The following is an 18,601-nucleotide window of genomic DNA, read 5'->3' on the forward strand; positions in this document are numbered from 1 at the left end:
CCACTGTAATTAGGCAACAATGCATCTGAACTGATATATTCTTACAAAGTAGATTTTACATACCATATTTAACTCTTCATTTATTATCATTAGCCAAAAAGCTACATCATATAATAGATATAACACTGATCCTTTCTGTGTTTTATTCTTTTCATTTAAAGGTGTTAAAATGATGTACATTTGATGAACACTGACTTTGAAGAGTCTGCCTGAGATTTAGTGTTCCATGTGCGAAGTGTGGGACAGACACTTTGTTGGAGAAATTTGCCGAATAGGTTAGAGATCACAAAGCACAGCTTGAAGTGAAATTGACAAGCAGTTTATTATTACAGTGATATGTGGAAGAGAAACTGACTAAGCTGAAACAGTACAGACAGTCTGCCCAGTCAAGGATTCTCTTCCCCGAGCTGAGGAAGAGACCAGTTTTTATAATAATGCTGCACAATAATGCTGATTAAGAAATGGGAACATACAACGTATCTGGAAATGGAGTAATCTAGTTACAAGGATGCCAATTGGAAAACAGTTATTGGATGAATGTCTTGTTCCTTCATTCAATGCAACATCCTGACAGTATCGATGGTTCCATTCCTCTTCACAGGTAGGTGTTAATGTCTCCTCTGAAGTGGTGAGGTGCTTCCATTGTCTTGTTCTGGGAGCAATGTGCCTCTCTGTCTGACCTGCTCTTTGTGTGGCTTTGGTATTGCTGGGTTGTGAAACTGCCCTTGGGGCTTTGGGATATCTGTGGTGCTCTGTCATTGTTAGTGAGCTTGAAGTGTATTCCTTTGTCTGTGTGTGCTGTCTGGTTTGGCTTGTGAGCCTACGTGGGCGTTCTGGGTGTTTTTGGTACAGTTTGGCCAATTTTGCTTTTGTGGGCCTATTGTGGGTTGGCAGGGTGGCAGATCTTTTTCCACACACTTTCAGGGGCTCACTGTATCTACCAGAAAGAAAACACGCCAAATCCAGCTCCAACTAACCATTTAAGAGCTGACAGGTGAACTTCCTGGTGAATCATAAGCCTCAATAGTGAAAATCCACATGGTAAGAAGCCGTTGGCCAATCAGAGACTGGCAGCTTTTTGGTCTTGGATCACATTTGCTGGAGGCATAGATCTTAGGGGCTTAAACCCCAGGATGGTAAGTACTTTTATTATTGGTTTGACAATTTGGGATTGCGTGGAGTGAAGTGGCATTAGATGCAAAACTAGGACAGTAGCTTTCATCAGCCACACTCTTAGTTCCCTCATCTCTGCTCCCAGTTGGCTCCAGATTGGGATAAAGAGAGAATGCCACACCCTCCAATGCAGCAGGCAAGTTATCCCATTTGGAAGTTCAGTTACTTTCCCCACCTGGCAGGAGAGCAGGTAATTGGGCTAGTAATGCTAAGCCTCTTCAGTGGCTGATCATTGACCACTTTAAGGATGTTAATTGGTGGATAGTTGATACGTTTGCCCATAGACTTTCTCATCCAATACCTACTTACTAAGCTGAGACCAACTTGATTAATATTTGCCCTCATCACCATCTGCCTTGCCACTTCCAGAAGGGGATAATTGCTCCTTTGCTACAGTGAAGTGCAAAGCAAAATTGAATAAATAAGTCTGTAGAATTAAGGTAGACTAACAAAAGTAGAGTTTATCTTGTTTGAAACTCTGCTAAGATTTTGTAAAAATATGTCTTGGTTTAATAAGCTATGGCCCTTGTGAACCCCATTTCATTTTAAAATGTTCAGTAAATACGAAGACATGTTGAGATGAAGCCATGTGACATTTTATTGAAGGATTGCACAACAAATGGAGAACAGAGTATTGGTTTACTAAGTTGCTTTCCTTGTGTCCTCTAATTTATTTCCAATTTGAATATTTCATTGACACAAACAGACTTTTGTAAAGAAACAATTTTACAGGACTACATTTACAAAACACACTATATTATACATTAAAATGTGTTCAGTCATTTTTCTCTTACATTGTTATGTTATGTTTTGGCTAGTTGACGAATCTACCTTGCATGTTTCTTTATTTCCCCCAGGGGGGAAAATAAACTATAAAGACTGCATTCTTCAATTAATGTGCAAATTTGACATTTAGAAAATTGCTCATTCTTGTATAGGGAGCAGTGGTTGAAATATAAATATGCAGTTTAGCCTTAGGCTGAAGTTTCAAAGATAAAGTTTATTATTTTTATAACTGCATATTATTTTAATTTTGTTCTTGCTGTGAGGACTGCTAATAACAGTCTCTTCATTTTACAAATGCTCATCATGCATTTACACCATCAGGTGCTCCCTTTGGGGTAACAGCTGCATCAAACCAGATGTGCCTGTCTTAAGCATTTACTATCATTATTATTCCATGACATTGACTATGTATAAATAAGTTACATACAGAGGGGTGGTCTTCACATAACACAAGCCCATGGATATTCTGTTAACCAGATGAATAATAAGGGGTTTCACTATGATAGTTGTAATCGGGGCAAACTTTCTGCACAAGTTTATAATCTACACTGTAGAAAGCTATATATATGCATATAACCTTGAATGGTTTGGAACATAACCAGGAAACATGACTTTGGGTCTGCTCCTGATAGCATATCTTTGAAGGATCATAATTACATAGTGCGGTCTTCTTTGCTCTGTCTGTTTTCTCATACTCAATTCGACAGTTGAATGTTTTGGACTCCTTGGTCTCCGTTGTTGACTGCTGGGAGAAGTCAAATTCCACGACCTTGGATGGTGGAACCAGGCTTACAGATACATTCCCAAGACCAGTTGAGTTGTGTCTAAAGTAAACACTGAAAGTCCCATTCCCATGGTCAACTATCTTCCCAGTAATGAGAAGATTCAATTTAACTGTTTTGATGTTGGAATGGAAGTCTCCCCACCCAAACATTTTCTTGAATTTTCCTGTTTTAACAATGGGTCTGCGTTTGGTCCGTGAGTGGGATTCCTGAATATCCGTTAGGTTGTTTAACCATGCCCATAAGTCATTTGAAGCTTTAATACGTGAAATATCAGTGATGTCCTGTTTCGGTTTGGGACTTTCCTTCACAAAGAGCCGCAATGGATTTACTCTCTGTGGATCAGCCAAATTATCAGCAAGTGTTTGTCCTGCTGCCTTGTTCCTTAGTTCCAGAAGTTCCAAAGTTCTTCCAAAATGATTCTCACGAGAGGTGATCTACAAGTAAAAAAGAAAGTGTTAATCAAGTCCACAAAAGCAAATTAGCTCTCCCAATAGTTTTTTTCTGTTTTAAACACTCTGAACACTCTATGAAACAGACAGCCAGTAAATACTGTGGAAGCAATTGTGTGGATGATCTAAATTTAGCTAAGGTCTCCTACAAGTTAATGTGTATTGTTTTTAACAATTTGTCCTGTAAGGAGAAAATGAACTATTTAATTTTGTGAGAGAACTGGAAATTGATAACTCTCTAATTTCACTATGACAAAGTGATATTTTCAAAGCCCATGAAAGTATTAACATTTTTGATTGAAAATAATGATTTCAGTTAACGAACAATTATTCCTTAACAGATAATGCATTCTGAAAGGCCAACAAATGTCTTTTTGTTTTGATTTTGATTCCATAAGTTCCTTGCATCATTACTCTCACTATTACATTCTGCAGAAAGAAATCATTACTATATACAGATGACACAATAATTCATCTTTCTTCTATAAGCCGTTGCTTCACGAATGCAATGACCTCTTTTTATCATTGTATTTGGATGTATTTCCACAGATAGTGATGCAAGTTTTACGGTAGATAATTAGGGTAGAGCCAAGTGGGTGTATGTGTGTATTGCATCACTCATAAATAAAACAAGCCAATGCACCACCCACATGGTGTTGCTAAGTTAAGTGCACTGTATTACAAAAACTGATAATGGGAACAAATAAATGAACTGGTCCTGAAATACTTTATATTAGATTGAAATCCTATCATAACCGTCAGGATTGTGCCCAGTATGTTCCACGGGTTTGACTCTGCTGGAGCTTGTGGGGTCAATCCCAGAAATATTGGAATACTGGAATAAGGGATGAGGCAGCAGAACCGATACTTCATTGATGATTTGGCTGATCCACAGAGGACAAATCCATTGCAGTTTGTGAGGGATATTCCCTAGCTCTAAGAGGACATCACTAATATTTAACTGGTAAAACCGCAGGTGATTTATGGGCATGGCCAAACAACCTAACAGACATTAAGATATGGACCAAATCAGCATATCCTTGGTATCTGTCTACCAGAAAATCTGCTGCCTTCCTTCCCCTTAGGAGAGGGCTGTCCAAAACTCACTCCACTCCCACCTTTCAGATAAAAATATAACTTTTCAGGGGCCAAGCTTGTTAGCTGAGTTTGAACATTACTGGTACATCCACATGTCATCATGCAAGTCCTTACACCTCAAATCAACATCAGCTCAAGTTGGAGATGGTCAATAGTATCAAGTTCCTAGCAGTGATGATCACCAATCTGTCCTGGTTCACCCACATTGATGTGATAGTCAAGAAAGTGCAACAACACCTCTACTTCTTCAGGAGGCTAAGAAAGTTTGGCATGTCTGTAAAGACTCTTACCAGTTTTTATAGATGCACCGTAGAAAGCATTCTATCTGATGCAGCACAGTATGGCAACAGGACTGCAAGAAATTACAGAAAGTTGTGAACACAGCCTAGTCCGTTACACAAGCCAACCTTCCATCCATTGACTCCATCTACACTTCTCACTGCCTCCAAACGGCAGCCAACATCATCAAAGACACCTCCCATCCCAGTTATAATCTCTTCCAATCTTTTACAACAGGCAGAAGATACAAAAGCTTAAACGTACAGACAGACAGATTCTTTCCCGCTATTATTAGACTTCTGAATGAACCTTTCAAAGTTCAAATTTAACCTCCCTCTTTGTGCACTTTTTCTGCAGTTGTGACATTGTATTCCTCGCTCTGTTCTATTACCCTAATGGACTTTGTATTGTATAATCTGTCTGTGTTGCACGCAAAGCAGAACTTTTTATTATACCTAGATACATGTGACAATAATAAATCAAAGCAAAAAATCCCATAAAAGACAAAGAGAACCTTCCAGAAATTGAGAAGATTAAGTGCAACCTTGCATCCACCATTTTCTGGAAGTACTGGCAATCTCCAGCTGTAGTTAGGGAAGGAGATGAGTGGGATCCCTGCAGAATCTTGACCCTATGTCAATGTTACATCAAAGGATTACTAAGTTAAATTAGTATCCACAAACAGAAAGAAGTAAGGAAAGGGCCACACTATCAATGACATGTTTCTGATACTAATAAATGTTTAATGATAAAATGTTGGAGAAAAGAGCACGGTAGGAGGGGGATTTATAAAACAAATGTCTGACACATAAACTATAAGGCTAAGTTTTCAGTGTTCAGGAATATAACATAAGGCTGAATTTTACTCCCTGATGAGAGTCAAGGTGATGGTGGGGGAGGAAAGGTGAGGAGTTGATATGGTTCCTCAATGTTGCTCTGTCACTGGTGAGGTATCTCAGTAGCAGACAGGGTAAAACTGGCATAAGTGTCAGCTATCTAATCCACAAAGGAGGACTGCTGATAATTTGCATGATTTAGGATTTTGTTATGGACCATTAAGTGGACCTGCTGGGATTTGAACAATTACAAGGTGCACCCCCCCTTCCCTTCTTCCCCCACAACCGTTCAAAAACCAATGCATAGTTACTCTGCTAGTTTCTTTGAGGCAGCTGGCAGCTTGAACAGCCACTGCAGTCAGATACTCAGATACTTCAAAATGGGCAATGCGCAGGAAATCAGTTCTGAAGAAGGATCACTGGACCTGAAATATTAACTCTGATTTCTCTCCACAGGTGCTGTCAGATATGCTGAGATATTTGAGCCATTGCCATTCTTTGGCAGGAAATTTAGTTCCCTTTGACCCAATGATCCCTTTGGAGGGCCCTTCTCCTCTGACGCACAGAACCTGCCGTCTCTGGACACCAGTAACTTTTTATTTTAATTAGTTCACTTCTGGGATGCGGACATCACTGACATAGCCATTTTTCATTGCCCATGCCTAGTTAGCCTTTAGAAGGTGGTGGTGAGCTGCTTTCTTCAACCGGTGCAGTCTCTGTGCTGTGGGTAGACCCACAATGCAGTTGGGAAGGGATTCCCAGTATTTTGACTCAGCAACACTAAAGGTACGGTGATATATTTCCAAGTCAGAATGGTGAGAGGCATTATGGTAAACTTGCAGATGATAGTATTCCCAGGTATGTGCTGCCATTGTCCTTTTACATGGTTCTGCACGTGGTTTGGAAGGTACTGTCTAATGGTCCTTGTGAAATCTCCAGCACACTGCTACTACTGTGTGCTGTTGTGAAGGGATGATTGTGGATGCAATGTCAAGAGGACTGCTTTGTTCTGGATAATTTCAAGCTTCGTGAATGTTGTTGGAGCTGCACCCATCCAGTAAATGGAGAGTATTCATCACACTTCTGACTTATGTTTTGTAGATGATCAACACGCTTTGGATAATCAGGAGGTGAGGCACTCACTACAGTATTGCCATTCTATGACCTTCTCTTATAGCCACAGTGTAGTGATTCCTGTTCATTTTCTGGTGAGTAGCAACCCGCCTTGGCGAATTCAATGTGGAAATGCTATTGAATTTCAAGGGAGGATGGTTAGATTCATTTTGTTGGAGATGGTCATTACCTAACACTTGTGTGGCATGTAAGTTACTTTTCAATTTAACTTAACTTGTGGTGTTTGAGACCATCTCTCTCTATCGCAGCAGCACCCACCTCTCTCAGTAGCACTGCTGAAGTATCATAGATGCTGCCAGCATCAGGGGTCAGCATGCCATTCTTCATGGACAGAGGTCACAGCAGGGAGCCAGTTATGAAATTGTCTCCCAGAAAATTGCCAAGCTGATTTGTTCTCTCACAAGTATGGGCTCAGGGCCCCTATTTGATCCTGCCATCATGGTTTTGAGATTTGAGGGAAAATTCAACCTTTAGTTTCTGGGCTAAATACATTCTCTGGAATTAAGGAGGGAAACATATTTAATTTATATGGTCCCTCTTCTGTGTAAAGAACCTAAATTTGCAGTTCATACACTGGGATATATCATTAGATGATAGAAAAGGCAGTGGTATAGGATAAATCCTATTCGAGGGAAGTGACAGTCTAGTAAGATTATTGCTTCAAGTATTGCGGGGACCTGGTTTTAAATCCTGTCATGGCAGATGGTGGAATTTTAATTCAATAAAAATCTAGGATTAAGAGTCTAATGTTGACCATAAATCCATTGTCATTTACCCGGAAAACCCCATCTGATTCACTAATGTCCTTTGGGGAAGGATTCTGCCATCCTCACCTGGTCTGGCTTGCAGATGATTCCAGACCCACAGCAATGTGATTGACTCTTGACTGCCCTCTGGGTATTTAGGGATGGGCAATAAATGCTGGTCTAGCCAGTGATGTCCTCATCCCATCAATGAATAAAAAAAATCAGAGAGAGTTTCAACTAGCTGACTGTCGCAAAGGTGACACAATGCCGCCGAATTGTGTTTACGCAACTTGATACAAAGCAAAAGCAATAAAAAGGAGAAAGTGTAGATGCTGGAGATCAGAGTCAAAACATGTGGTGCTAGGAAAGCAGAGCTGGTCAGGCAGCATCCGAGGGGCAGGAGAGTCAACATTGAGCATATACTCGAAACGTTGACTCTCCTGCTCCTCAGATGCTGCCTGAACAGCTGTGATTTTCCAGAAGCACTGAAAACCAGAACAAGCAAAATTTCCAATAAATTTCAGTGATCCAAGGTTCCTGCAGCAAAGACTCCATTTTTTTCTCTTTGTACCTGGAAGAATAAATATACCCTCTTCAAGAAAAAGGTGAAACATAGAAACAACAGTATCTTATTCAGATGATTTGCATAAAACAAACATGATGTGCTTAAAAAGAAGCAGCAAAGATTAATGTCATCTAGTAAACATCACAGTGTGTGGTACTGCAAGGGGCAATTCTCCCAGAATAGTCTGTGGCATGGACGGCAAACTGTTTTTATAAAATGTCAAGAGCAATCAGCAATATGTCTGGACCATTATGAATATATTCAGTTATATTGCAGCAGCGCGCTGATAGTCCCTATTATATACATTTTCAAAACTAAGTGGCAAAAAAAGCTTATTTTCCTCGCTATGCTAGTTGAGTTGGAATGCAGCTCAGGTTGACAGAATGAAAGTTTTTCTCTGCTGATTACAAGGGTTCTATGTGGATTGAATTCTAAAAAATGTCTAGTCAGTTCCTCGTAGGAATGAGCCTAAAGCACCAATGCACTCAGAATTTCCATCACCCGTCATCTCAGCTTGATTCAGTTGCTAGCACCTTCACCTCTGGGTCACCTCTGCATTCAACACCAGATCCATAATTTGACCACATGGTCCAAGATGTCACTTATTGCATCTGCATTGCTGGAAGTATCTACTTTCAAAAGCAATGTTGAACTGAGGCTCCAGGTAGCTATAAAGTATCCCAAAGTACTATAACACCTAATAAATGTATGTGGTACCTTTTCCATTTCATTTATATCCTTCTTATAATGGGAGATTGAAAATTGCACATAAGGTTATTTAGAAGTTCAACGTTTCCTCCTTGCATGTGCAATTTAATGCCTCTAAGTACAAAACCAAAGATACCTTTTACATTTTTTATGTTGCATCTTCTTGCGCTGCCACCTCAGTGACCTGTGGATTTGCACATTGATAGCCTTCCACTCTTCCATTCCATATTAAATTTCACCATTTATGGTGTACTTATTTTCTTTCCTTTACTTCTAAAATTACGGTATATTTTTGCAAGCAGAACTGTATGTGCCCATCCTGCTTCTCTTATGTTCTCTTGAAGTCCTCATTGCAGTCTACCACACCTCCCAATGTTGTGTTATTAGCAGCTTTTGATATCCTCCCTGGATTCCAAATATCAGATCACTTCAGGATCAGTAGAGTGGATCAGTACAGATGGTTCTGAAACACCACTCATTGTTGTTTTTCAATGGGTGAAACTTGGCTTTACTGCCAGCTATACCTTTCTGATCTCCAACCTCTTTGTACAATTAGAAATTTCTTTTGTCATTATTCTTGCTTTGGGCATTTGGTGTGGTACTTTATCAAGTGTGTTTATTTTTGAAAATCCATATAATCAATTCACAGTGAATTTTAACCCCCTATTGTTTTTCAGCAAGACATTCTATAAAACTGTCTCAGAATGCCAGTCCTTTAATATTCCATCTTGCCCATCTCTGATGTTTCAAAGTGAATTCTTTCATTGTATGTGGGTACTTCTGGCTGAGCTAGCGTTCATTGCCCATCCTAAATTGCCTTTGAGAAAGTGATAGTGACACAACCTCTTGAACCACTGCTGACCATACACTGTAGGCACATTGACATGCGGTTAGGGAGGGAAGTGTGATTAACTCCTGTCTTATAATCTGTTATAAACTGTGATGATTGCAATAAGGTAACTGTCAGACAATTTCCTGCCATATCCCTGCTTCTTTGTTTTCAAAGAAGAGAGTGATATTTACCAGTTAGCCTTTCACCCTCTGAAAAATTTAGAAATGGTTGTTGGAACATCCATTATTCAGTAATCTTTGCATTATCTGGAAGACCGCATCTGGAGTGAGACACAACCAAGTGAATATATAGTTCGGGGACTTTGGGGGAGTGTGGGAATTCAGTGCAGGAAGAGATAAGATTTTTTTAACAGAATAAATTGAAGCCCAGATCAGGGGCCCAGCACAAAACCAACAGCGGTATCAAAGGAAAACCAGTGTTTGCGTAAGTTTATTGGTGGGTAATAGCTGCTAATTTAACTATCTATTACAGATTACTTTCAGAAATAAAATCTCAAATTTCTGGAAAAACACTGCAGGACAAGTACTTAAATGTGCACCCTATCTGAACCAAGGTAAATAAGCTTGAGGCACAGTTTGAAATTTACAGGTGGATAAGACAGAGATGTAGCAATGGGATCAAGGTTGGGAATTAAATATCTAAGGATCCTAGCGAAAGGATGGGGGTGTTGCTTATAGTAAGAAACAAAATTAAATCAATAGCAAGAAGTGATAGCGAGTTGGAAAATATTGAATCTCTGTGGGTAGAGTTGAGGAACTGCAAAGGGGAAAAAAGGCCCCCAATGGGAAATTTGTACAGGCCTCTTAGCAGTAGTCAGAATGTGAGGAAGAAAACAAATCAGGAGATAGAAAAGACACGTAAGAAAGACCACTTCAATATGCAGGTATATTAGCAGCTGATCCCAAGAGAAGGAGCTCATGCAATGTTTATGAGATGGTATTTTTGGAGCAGAGCCCACTAGCGAACAGGCAATCTCGATTTGGTGATGTGTAATGAGGCAGAATTGATCAGGTAGCTTAATGTGAAGGGGGGGCAGTGGCCACAGTATGAGAGAATTCACCCTGCTGTTTGAGAGGGAGAAGATTGAATCGAATGTAATGGTATTACAATTGAGTAAAGGTAACTATAGAGATATGAGGGAGGAGGTAACCAGAGTTGATTGGAAGGGCAGCCTAGCAGGGAAGATGATGGAGCAGCAATGGCAAGAGCTTCTGGGTAACCTTAGGAGGCACAACCAAAATTTATCTCAAGGAAGAAGAAACATACTAAGGGGAGGACAAGACAACCGTGACTGACAAGGGAAGTCAAGAATAGCATAAAAGCCAAAGCAAAAGCATGTTATATGGTAAAAATCAGTGGGAAGACTTTAAAACCAGCAAAAGACAACTAAAAAAACTCAATAAATGTGGAGAAGACAAAAAAAAATGAGCGAGTGACATAGCAGGTTGCACAAGTTTTTTTTTAGATCTATAAAAGGGAGAGGTAAGAATAGAGACTGGATCACAAGAAAATGGGGCTGGAAATATAAAAGTGTGGAACAAGGAAATGGCAAAGGAACTGAATAGGTACTTTGCATCAATATGTACAATGCTTACATTGTACACCAGACACCACCAGCATACCAGAACTTCAAGAGAGTCCAGAGGCAGAGGCAAGTGTAGAGGAGAAGAAGAAAGTGATGGGGAAGCTGAAAGGTCTGAAGGTGGATAAATCACCTGGATCACATGGACTACACCTCAAAGTTCTGAAGGAGATAGCTGATGAAGTTATAAGATACTGGAGGTGATCTTTCAGGAATCACTGGAGTTAGGGACTAGAAAATTGCTAATGTAGCATCCCTGGTTAAGAAGGGAGTATGTTGAATGCCTTCCCTCCTTCCTCCATGTGCAGGGGGTGGAGATAGTGCCGGTGCTGTTCTCAATGAGGTAGCTGACATTCACCACTTTACTGACCAACTGGTTCAGTCAGATGTTGTTCTTCTCCAGCTCACAGTTGGAGGCCAAGATGATTTTCTTCAAGTTGGCCAGTAGGCATCTTTCTTCTCTGCAGCCTCAGGAAGATGAGGCATAAAGCCCTCTGCTCCGATTAAGTCATTCTCAGCCACCAAACAAAACCCAATGAGTTAACAGCTATGACACTAAACAGTGAATGTGCAGTAGGAAGTAACCCCTGCTCCAACTTGGGAGGAGTCAGACATGTAAACATTCTTAGACAGAGCCACTTTCATAGCCATTGGCAATGCAATAGTTGTCCTTCTCTGTGGTAGCAGTCAGGACGGGCTTTAGTGAGAATTGCTTAGTGAGGCAGAGAGATCTGACATACTGCTCTTCACTGCAGTTCAGATTGATTGATTTATTGCTGTCACATGTACTGAGATACAGTGAACTGTGTTGTTTCCATGTTAAAGACAGATCATACCATACAAAGTCCATCAGGGTAGCAGAACAGAGTGCATTGTAGAATTGCTCCTTGAATGCTTGAAAGAATTTGACTTTCCTCTCCTGGCACACTTCTTATAGCAACTTGTCCTGCTCTGTGTCACCTCTGTTCATTCTCCCTGTTGTTTTATAAAAACAGAAACTTAGCAGCTTTGGCAGTATCTGTGGAGAGATAAACAGAGTTAGTGTTTTGAGTTTCCTCTGACTCTTCTTGGGAACACAGTTCTTCAGCTCTCAGTTCCTATTTCAGACTTGAACTGTTAACTCAATTTTTCTCTCCATAGGTGCTGCCAGAGCTATTGAGTTTTGATAGCATCCTCAGTGTTTTGTTTTAATTCCTGCCGTACTGTATGCAAAGAACTGCACACTTGTTTGGGAGCAAGACGTTTGTACTGAGCACTTGAGTTCATGATAAAGTTCTTTAGCTTGTGCTGTGACAATCCCTGTAGATTTCAGCAACTTTAAACAGCAGAAGGTATCAACCAATTCTCCAATTGCTGCCAGCACTAATAGAAATCAATCAGCAACTGACTTGAACGTTGTTAATGGTTCCTTTGCATACTAGTCAAGGAGTGTGTGTTCTTTGCTGCTGATGAATTTATGTTCAGATACATAAGTTTAAGCGTTGATGTTAGCTGGATGACTGAGTTCTAAAATATTCATGCTGGCACTTAATCAGGGTTATTTGCTGGTTGATGTACTGAATTGCTCCAATCAGGGAGTCCTGGCTGACATATAAAAAGGGGAGTGTCCGAGATGCTGACACTCTGATAGCTGACTCTCAATGAGGCAGTATTAGAGTCAAGGACGGGTCATGTACAAAGGTTTCAGATACTGTCCTCTGTGGAGTTATTTCAGGAATAAGCTCAAGGTGCTGAATGGCCTACTCCGGTTCCTATGTCAACGTGAGGGAGGTTTCAGCTTCAAGGGGTAGGTATCATGGGGAGGAAGGTTGGGGAGCAAAAGCAGGGCGAGTCTTTCAGAGGGTCGCTTCCTTCCCAATTTTGGATCCCACAATCAGGCAGTGAGTGCTTGTAAATAGAGGACTCACCTGGGAGCCTACAAGCAAATGTGCCAGGTTTTATTTACTTTGCTTCTTACATCACAAATTTTTTATTTAGTTCATTCATGAGCTGTAGCACTGGCTGGACCAACAATCTTTGCCCATCCCTGAACTGACCCATGATTTGAGTGGCTTGCTAGAGTTATTCCAGAAGGCAATTAAATGTTCATTGCTGTGGGGCTGGAATAACACATAGGCCAGCAGTTTCCTGTCCTAATGGACACTGGTGAACCAGATGGGTTTTCACAATAATTGACCATGGTTACCATTAGGCCAGCTTTTAATTCCAGTTTCAATTCAAATTCCACCATCTGCCCCATAGGCATGAGCCTGGGTTGCTGGATTTCTCAAGCTTTTGAAATTGCCACTATTCCATTGCCTCCCTTGTGCCATTGGGGTTAATATCAGTACTGGTGGGATGAGGTCCTTACGTATGTATTAATACACTTAAGTACTACAATTATTGGTGGGGTAGGAAGTCAATAAATTTAATCAAGGTGGGGGCAACAGGATCCCACCCCCATAAGCTAATTAAAAACTGATTGTTTAACTCTACCCTTAACTTTTTTTTACTATACAATCAAGTTACTATTTATTTATTGAAACCAAGTTTTGAAATACATATTTGTAGCAGGGATTCAGTTTTGTCCAAAATTCCATATATGCATTTATTACTTCAGACGCTGGATGAATTAGGCCATCAGTTATACAATTTTAACTGGATTTACGGACTTAAACATGCTCATGCATCCACCAGTATACGGTAAGGAAGTCAATTCCTGCAAGTAAAATGATTTGGATATGAACGTTGAAGGTATAGTTAGTAAGTTTGCAGATAACACCAAAATTGGAGGCGCAGTGGACAGTGAAGAAGGTTACCTCAGAGTGCAATGGAATCTTGATCAGATGGGCCAATGGGCCAAGAAGTGGCAGATCGGGTTTGTTTTAGATGAATGTTAGGTGCTGCATTTTGTAAAGGCAAATCAGGGCAGAACTTATACACTTGATGGTAAGGTCCTGGGGAGTGTTGCTGAACAAAGAAACCTTGGAGTGCAGGTTTATAGTTCCTTGATAATAGAGTCGCAGGTAGATAGGATAGTAAAGAAGACATTTGCCTTTGTTGGTCAGTGCATTGAGTACAGGAGTTGGGAGGTCATGTTGCGGTTGTACAGGACATTGGTTGGTCACGACTGGAATACTGCATTCAATTCTGGTGTCCCTCCTATAGGAAGGATGTTGTGAAACTTGAAAGGGTTCATAAAAGATTTACAAGGATGTTGCCAGGGTTGGAGGGTTTGAGCTACAAGAGAGGCTGAATAGCCGGGGGGGCTACTTTCCCTGCAGTGTAGGAGGCTGAGGGGTGACCTTATAGAGGTTAATAAAATCATGAGAGGCATGGATAGGGTAAATAGACAAGATCGCCTCCTCGGTGTGGAGGAGTTCAAAATTGGAGGGCATAGGTTTAAGGTGAGAGAGAAAAAAATTTAAAAGGAACCTAAGGAGCAACTTTTTCATACAGAGGGTGGTGCATGTATGGAATGAGCTGCCAGAGGAAGTGGTAGAGGCTAATGCAATTAAAATATTTAAAAGGCATCTGGATGGGTATATGAATAGGAAGGGCTTGGAGGGACACGGGCCAAATGCTGGCAACTGGGACTAGATTTATTTAGGTTATCTGGTTGACATGAACACGTTGATCCAAAAGGTCTGTTTCATGCTATATACCTCTATGGCTCTAAGTAACTGCTCAATTTCACAAGTTGCAACAGCCTGTAAGATGCTGTGGCAACTTTAATTACATCTAGATAGAAGAGCCATGTTCTATCACCGAGATTTATTTGGAATAATGTCCTTTGAACAGAAAAGCTAAATCAAAGTGTAATTGGCTATTTCATTCCCAGATTTCATTCTGCATTTACACTGCGGAATAAACTAATCCCCAAATTCTATTATGCCATTAGCTATGAAATCAGTCAAGGCGATTGTGTGGCAAACTAAAATCATTTGCATTTCTGAGGTTCAAGTAGTATATTGAGGCATACTAATAAGTAGACATAGAGGGAGATTCACCCTGTAGGGCATGACACATATAATCATAGAGTCACAGAGATGTATAGTATGGAAACAGACTCTTCAGTCCAATTCGTCCATGCCAACCAGATATCCTAACCTAATCTAGTCCCATTTGCCAGCACTTGGCCCATATCCCTCTAAACACTTCCTTTTCATATACCCATCCAGATGCCTCTTAAATGTTGCAATTGTACCAGCATCTACCACCTCCTCTGGCAGCTCATTCTGTACACACACGTGAAAAAGTTGCACCTTAGGTCCCTTTTATATTTTTCTCCTGTTACCCTAAACCTATGCCCTCTAGTTCTAGACTCGCCCATCCAAGGGAAATTACTTTGTCTATTTATCCTATCCATGCCCCTCATGATTTCAGAAACCTCTATAAGGTCACCCCTCAGCCTCCGACGCTCCAGGGAAAACAGCCACAGCCTGTTCAGCCCCTCCCTATAGCTCAAATCCTCCAACACTGGCAACATCTCTTGTACATCTCTTCTGAATCCTTTCAAGTTTCACAACATCCTTCCGATAGGAAGGGGACTAGAATTGCATGCAATATTCCAGTCATGGCCTAACCAATGTCCTGTACAGCTGCAACAGGACCTCCAAACTCCTGTACTCAATACTTGACCAATAAAGGAAAGCATACCAAATGCCTTCTTCACTATCCTATTTACGTGTAACTCTACTTTCAAGGAGCTATGAACCTGCACTCCAAAGTCTCTTTGTTCAGCAAGACTCCCTCAGACCTTACCACGAAATGTATAATCTGGCTCTGATTTGATTTTCCAAAATGCAGCACCTCGCATTAATCTAAATTGAACTCTACCTACCACTCCTCAGCCCATTGGTCCCTCTGACGAAGATCCCTTTGTACTGTGAAGTAACATTCTTTGCTGTCCACTGCACCTCCAATTTTGGTGTCACCTGCAAACTTACTAACTATACCTCCTATGTTCATATCCAAATCATTTATATAAATGACCAAAAGCAGTGGACCCAGCACCGATCCTTGTGGAACAACACTGGTCACAGGCCTCCAGCCTGAAAAGCAACCCTTCACCACCCTCTTCGTCAATCGTTGAGCCAGTTCTGTATCCAAATGGCTAGTTCTCCCTGTATTCCATGAGGTCTAACTTTGCCAACCAGTCTCCCATGGGGAACCTTGTCGAACGCCTTCCCGAAGTCCACACAGATCACGTCCACTGCTCTACCCTTATCAATCCTCTTTGTTACTTTTTCAAAAAGCTCAATCAAGTTCGTGAGACATGATTTTCCACTCTTGGGAGATAAAGCAGGGCAGGTGACTGAGGTATCAGTGGGGGAGCATTTTGGGGCCAATGACCGTAACTCTATTAGTTTTAAAATAGTGATGGAAAAGGATAGACCAGATCTAAAAGTTGAAGTTCTAATTTGGAGGAAGGCTAATTATGACGGTGCTTGGCAAGAACTTTCAAAAGCTGACTGGGGGCAGATATTCGCAGGTAAAGGGATGACTGGAAAATGGGAAACCTTCAAAAATGAGATAACGAGACACATATTCTTGTTAGGGTGAAAGGAAAGGCTGGTAGTTGTAGGGACTGCTGGATGACTAGAGAAACTGAAGTTTTGGTTAAGAGAAAGAAGAAAGCATATGTCAGGTATAGACAGGAGTCATCGAAAGAATCATTACAAGAGTATAAAAGCAGTCGGAGTATACTTTCAAGGGAAATCAGGAGGGCAAAAAGGGGACATGAGGTAGCTTTGGCAAATAGGGTTAAGAAGAATCCAAAGGGTTTTGTAAATATATTAAGGACAAAAGGGTAAGTAGGAAGAGAATAGGGCCCCTCAAAGATCAGCAAGTCAGCCGATGTGTGGAGCCACAGGAGTTGGGGGAGATACTAAACAAGTATTTTGCTCTGTGTTTACTGTGGAGAAAGACATAGAAGACATAGAAGATATAGAATGTGTGGAAACAGATGGTGACACCTTGAAACTGACTGAATTTTTCTCCACACTTGTTGTTGTGTCCCGCTGATAAAAATTTGTATTTGCACTAATTAGCTCCTTTTTATGAGGCAATCAGAACAATCAGTAAGTATAACCAGTTTCTATCAACCATAAAATTGAGTTTTTTGTGACAAGTTTTGCCAGGCAAGGAGGGCCTGGCAAAACTTGTCACAAAAAACTCAATTTTATGGTTGCTTCAGTTTCATTGTCTGGTGTGAGGACGTGAAATGTATAGGTTTCCAGCTCGAGACAGCATCACAAAATGCAGCTAAAATCAATCATGACCGAGCTGTCTGCACTAGAATTTTCATTATGAACTTCTGCAACTATTGGTTACACAACTACTAACCAACATTTTAAATATTTTCTAATCCACCCATTCAAAGACTTTATTACAGACCTCTGGAGCAGGTTAGACTTGAACGTGGGTCATCCTGGCTCAAAGTTAGGGTTAATTGCCACTGTGCCACCATAACCAACATGCTAAATGGAATTACCAACACTCCTGAATTGCCCTGACATTTTTAGAAATTGAAGACCGAGCTCTTGGATGCTACTGAAAGCAAAAGGCCAGATCAACATCACAGATGCATTTAACAATGCGTATGTAAATATCTGTACTCTTAGAACATTTATTTATTATAAAAGTTTAGGATAAGAAAATGCTTTTGGATTGGATCATTCAATTGGCCAATATCATCTGGTGTAGTTCGAAGCCCGAACCTCATGTATTATACCCAAGAAGGGGTTGGCAGCTCTGTGTCTATCCTAAGCATTTGAGATTAGTTTACAGCGAGTTCACTTCCTTGCGGCTAAGCATTTGGTCGCTGATTGACAAGAAACACTAAGAGTGATGGGGTAAAACATTTTAAGGTCACTTCTCATTGGATCTCAACTCAAATTGATCTACAGAGTTTTGTTCCCAACTTTGGACATGTTTTGCGAGATATCATTACATGATCCCTTACTTTCAATGACCCTCCTTCCAGAGTCCTGCATTTGGTCATTCAACATATCAAGCATCATGGAGCCTCACCATCCCATGGATTTTCAATGTGTTCTGCTTTTGGGTTTTGAACATTTGGTCACCCTAATAAAGTAAGCAGACTTGTTATTCCTTTCAAGATAATGACAGCTGTCCACAATATATGGAATACTGCAAATCTTTGACCTGCACTTGTCAATTGATCACAATGTATGAGCATAAAGGAATAAAAAGTTGCAAGCTGCTAGACTGCCTCATTCGAACATGGGAACATTGAAATTGGAATATGCCATTTAACCTCTGATTAATTTCTTAATCTTCCCTTCTTTAAACCAAGAACTTAATAATCCTATATATTCAGGAATGATTGGATACAGACAAAAAGGACAGCATTTTAAATCAAGGAACCGATTGTATTGATGAAAGGGGATGATGCATTTCAGGGGTCAAAGATTGCGATAGCAACATTATGAAGTAAAAAGGTTGTGAGGAGTTCCTGAAAAGTATAGAAAGGAATTATATTTAGAGGGTAGGATGGTAGTTGAGGCAGGGTTGGAAAAATTAGGCACAACAACAATGTTGCTACCTGTGCCCTCACCCATTCCTGCTGTAATTTTACCAGCAGCTGTGGAGGAGTTGGGTGC

The 18,601-nt window shown here is 40.6% G+C and overlaps 1 protein-coding gene across 1 annotated transcript in view; it reads right to left on the bottom strand.

The window, feature by feature from the left end:
* Nucleotides 1-1,736: 1,736 nt before the first annotated feature.
* The window catches only part of LOC122551721 (neurexophilin-2-like), a 147,610-nt gene continuing 130,745 nt past the window's right edge, over nt 1,737-18,601 (bottom strand). The window contains exon 3 of the mRNA XM_043694085.1: nt 1,737-3,178. Coding sequence (XP_043550020.1) covers nt 2,429-3,178 — 750 coding nt within the window. The 3' untranslated portion in view covers nt 1,737-2,428. The remainder of the gene's footprint in view (nt 3,179-18,601) is intronic.

Source organism: Chiloscyllium plagiosum, chromosome 7 (genome assembly GCF_004010195.1).
Source record: "Chiloscyllium plagiosum isolate BGI_BamShark_2017 chromosome 7, ASM401019v2, whole genome shotgun sequence".
Classification (NCBI taxonomy): domain Eukaryota; kingdom Metazoa; phylum Chordata; class Chondrichthyes; order Orectolobiformes; family Hemiscylliidae; genus Chiloscyllium; species Chiloscyllium plagiosum.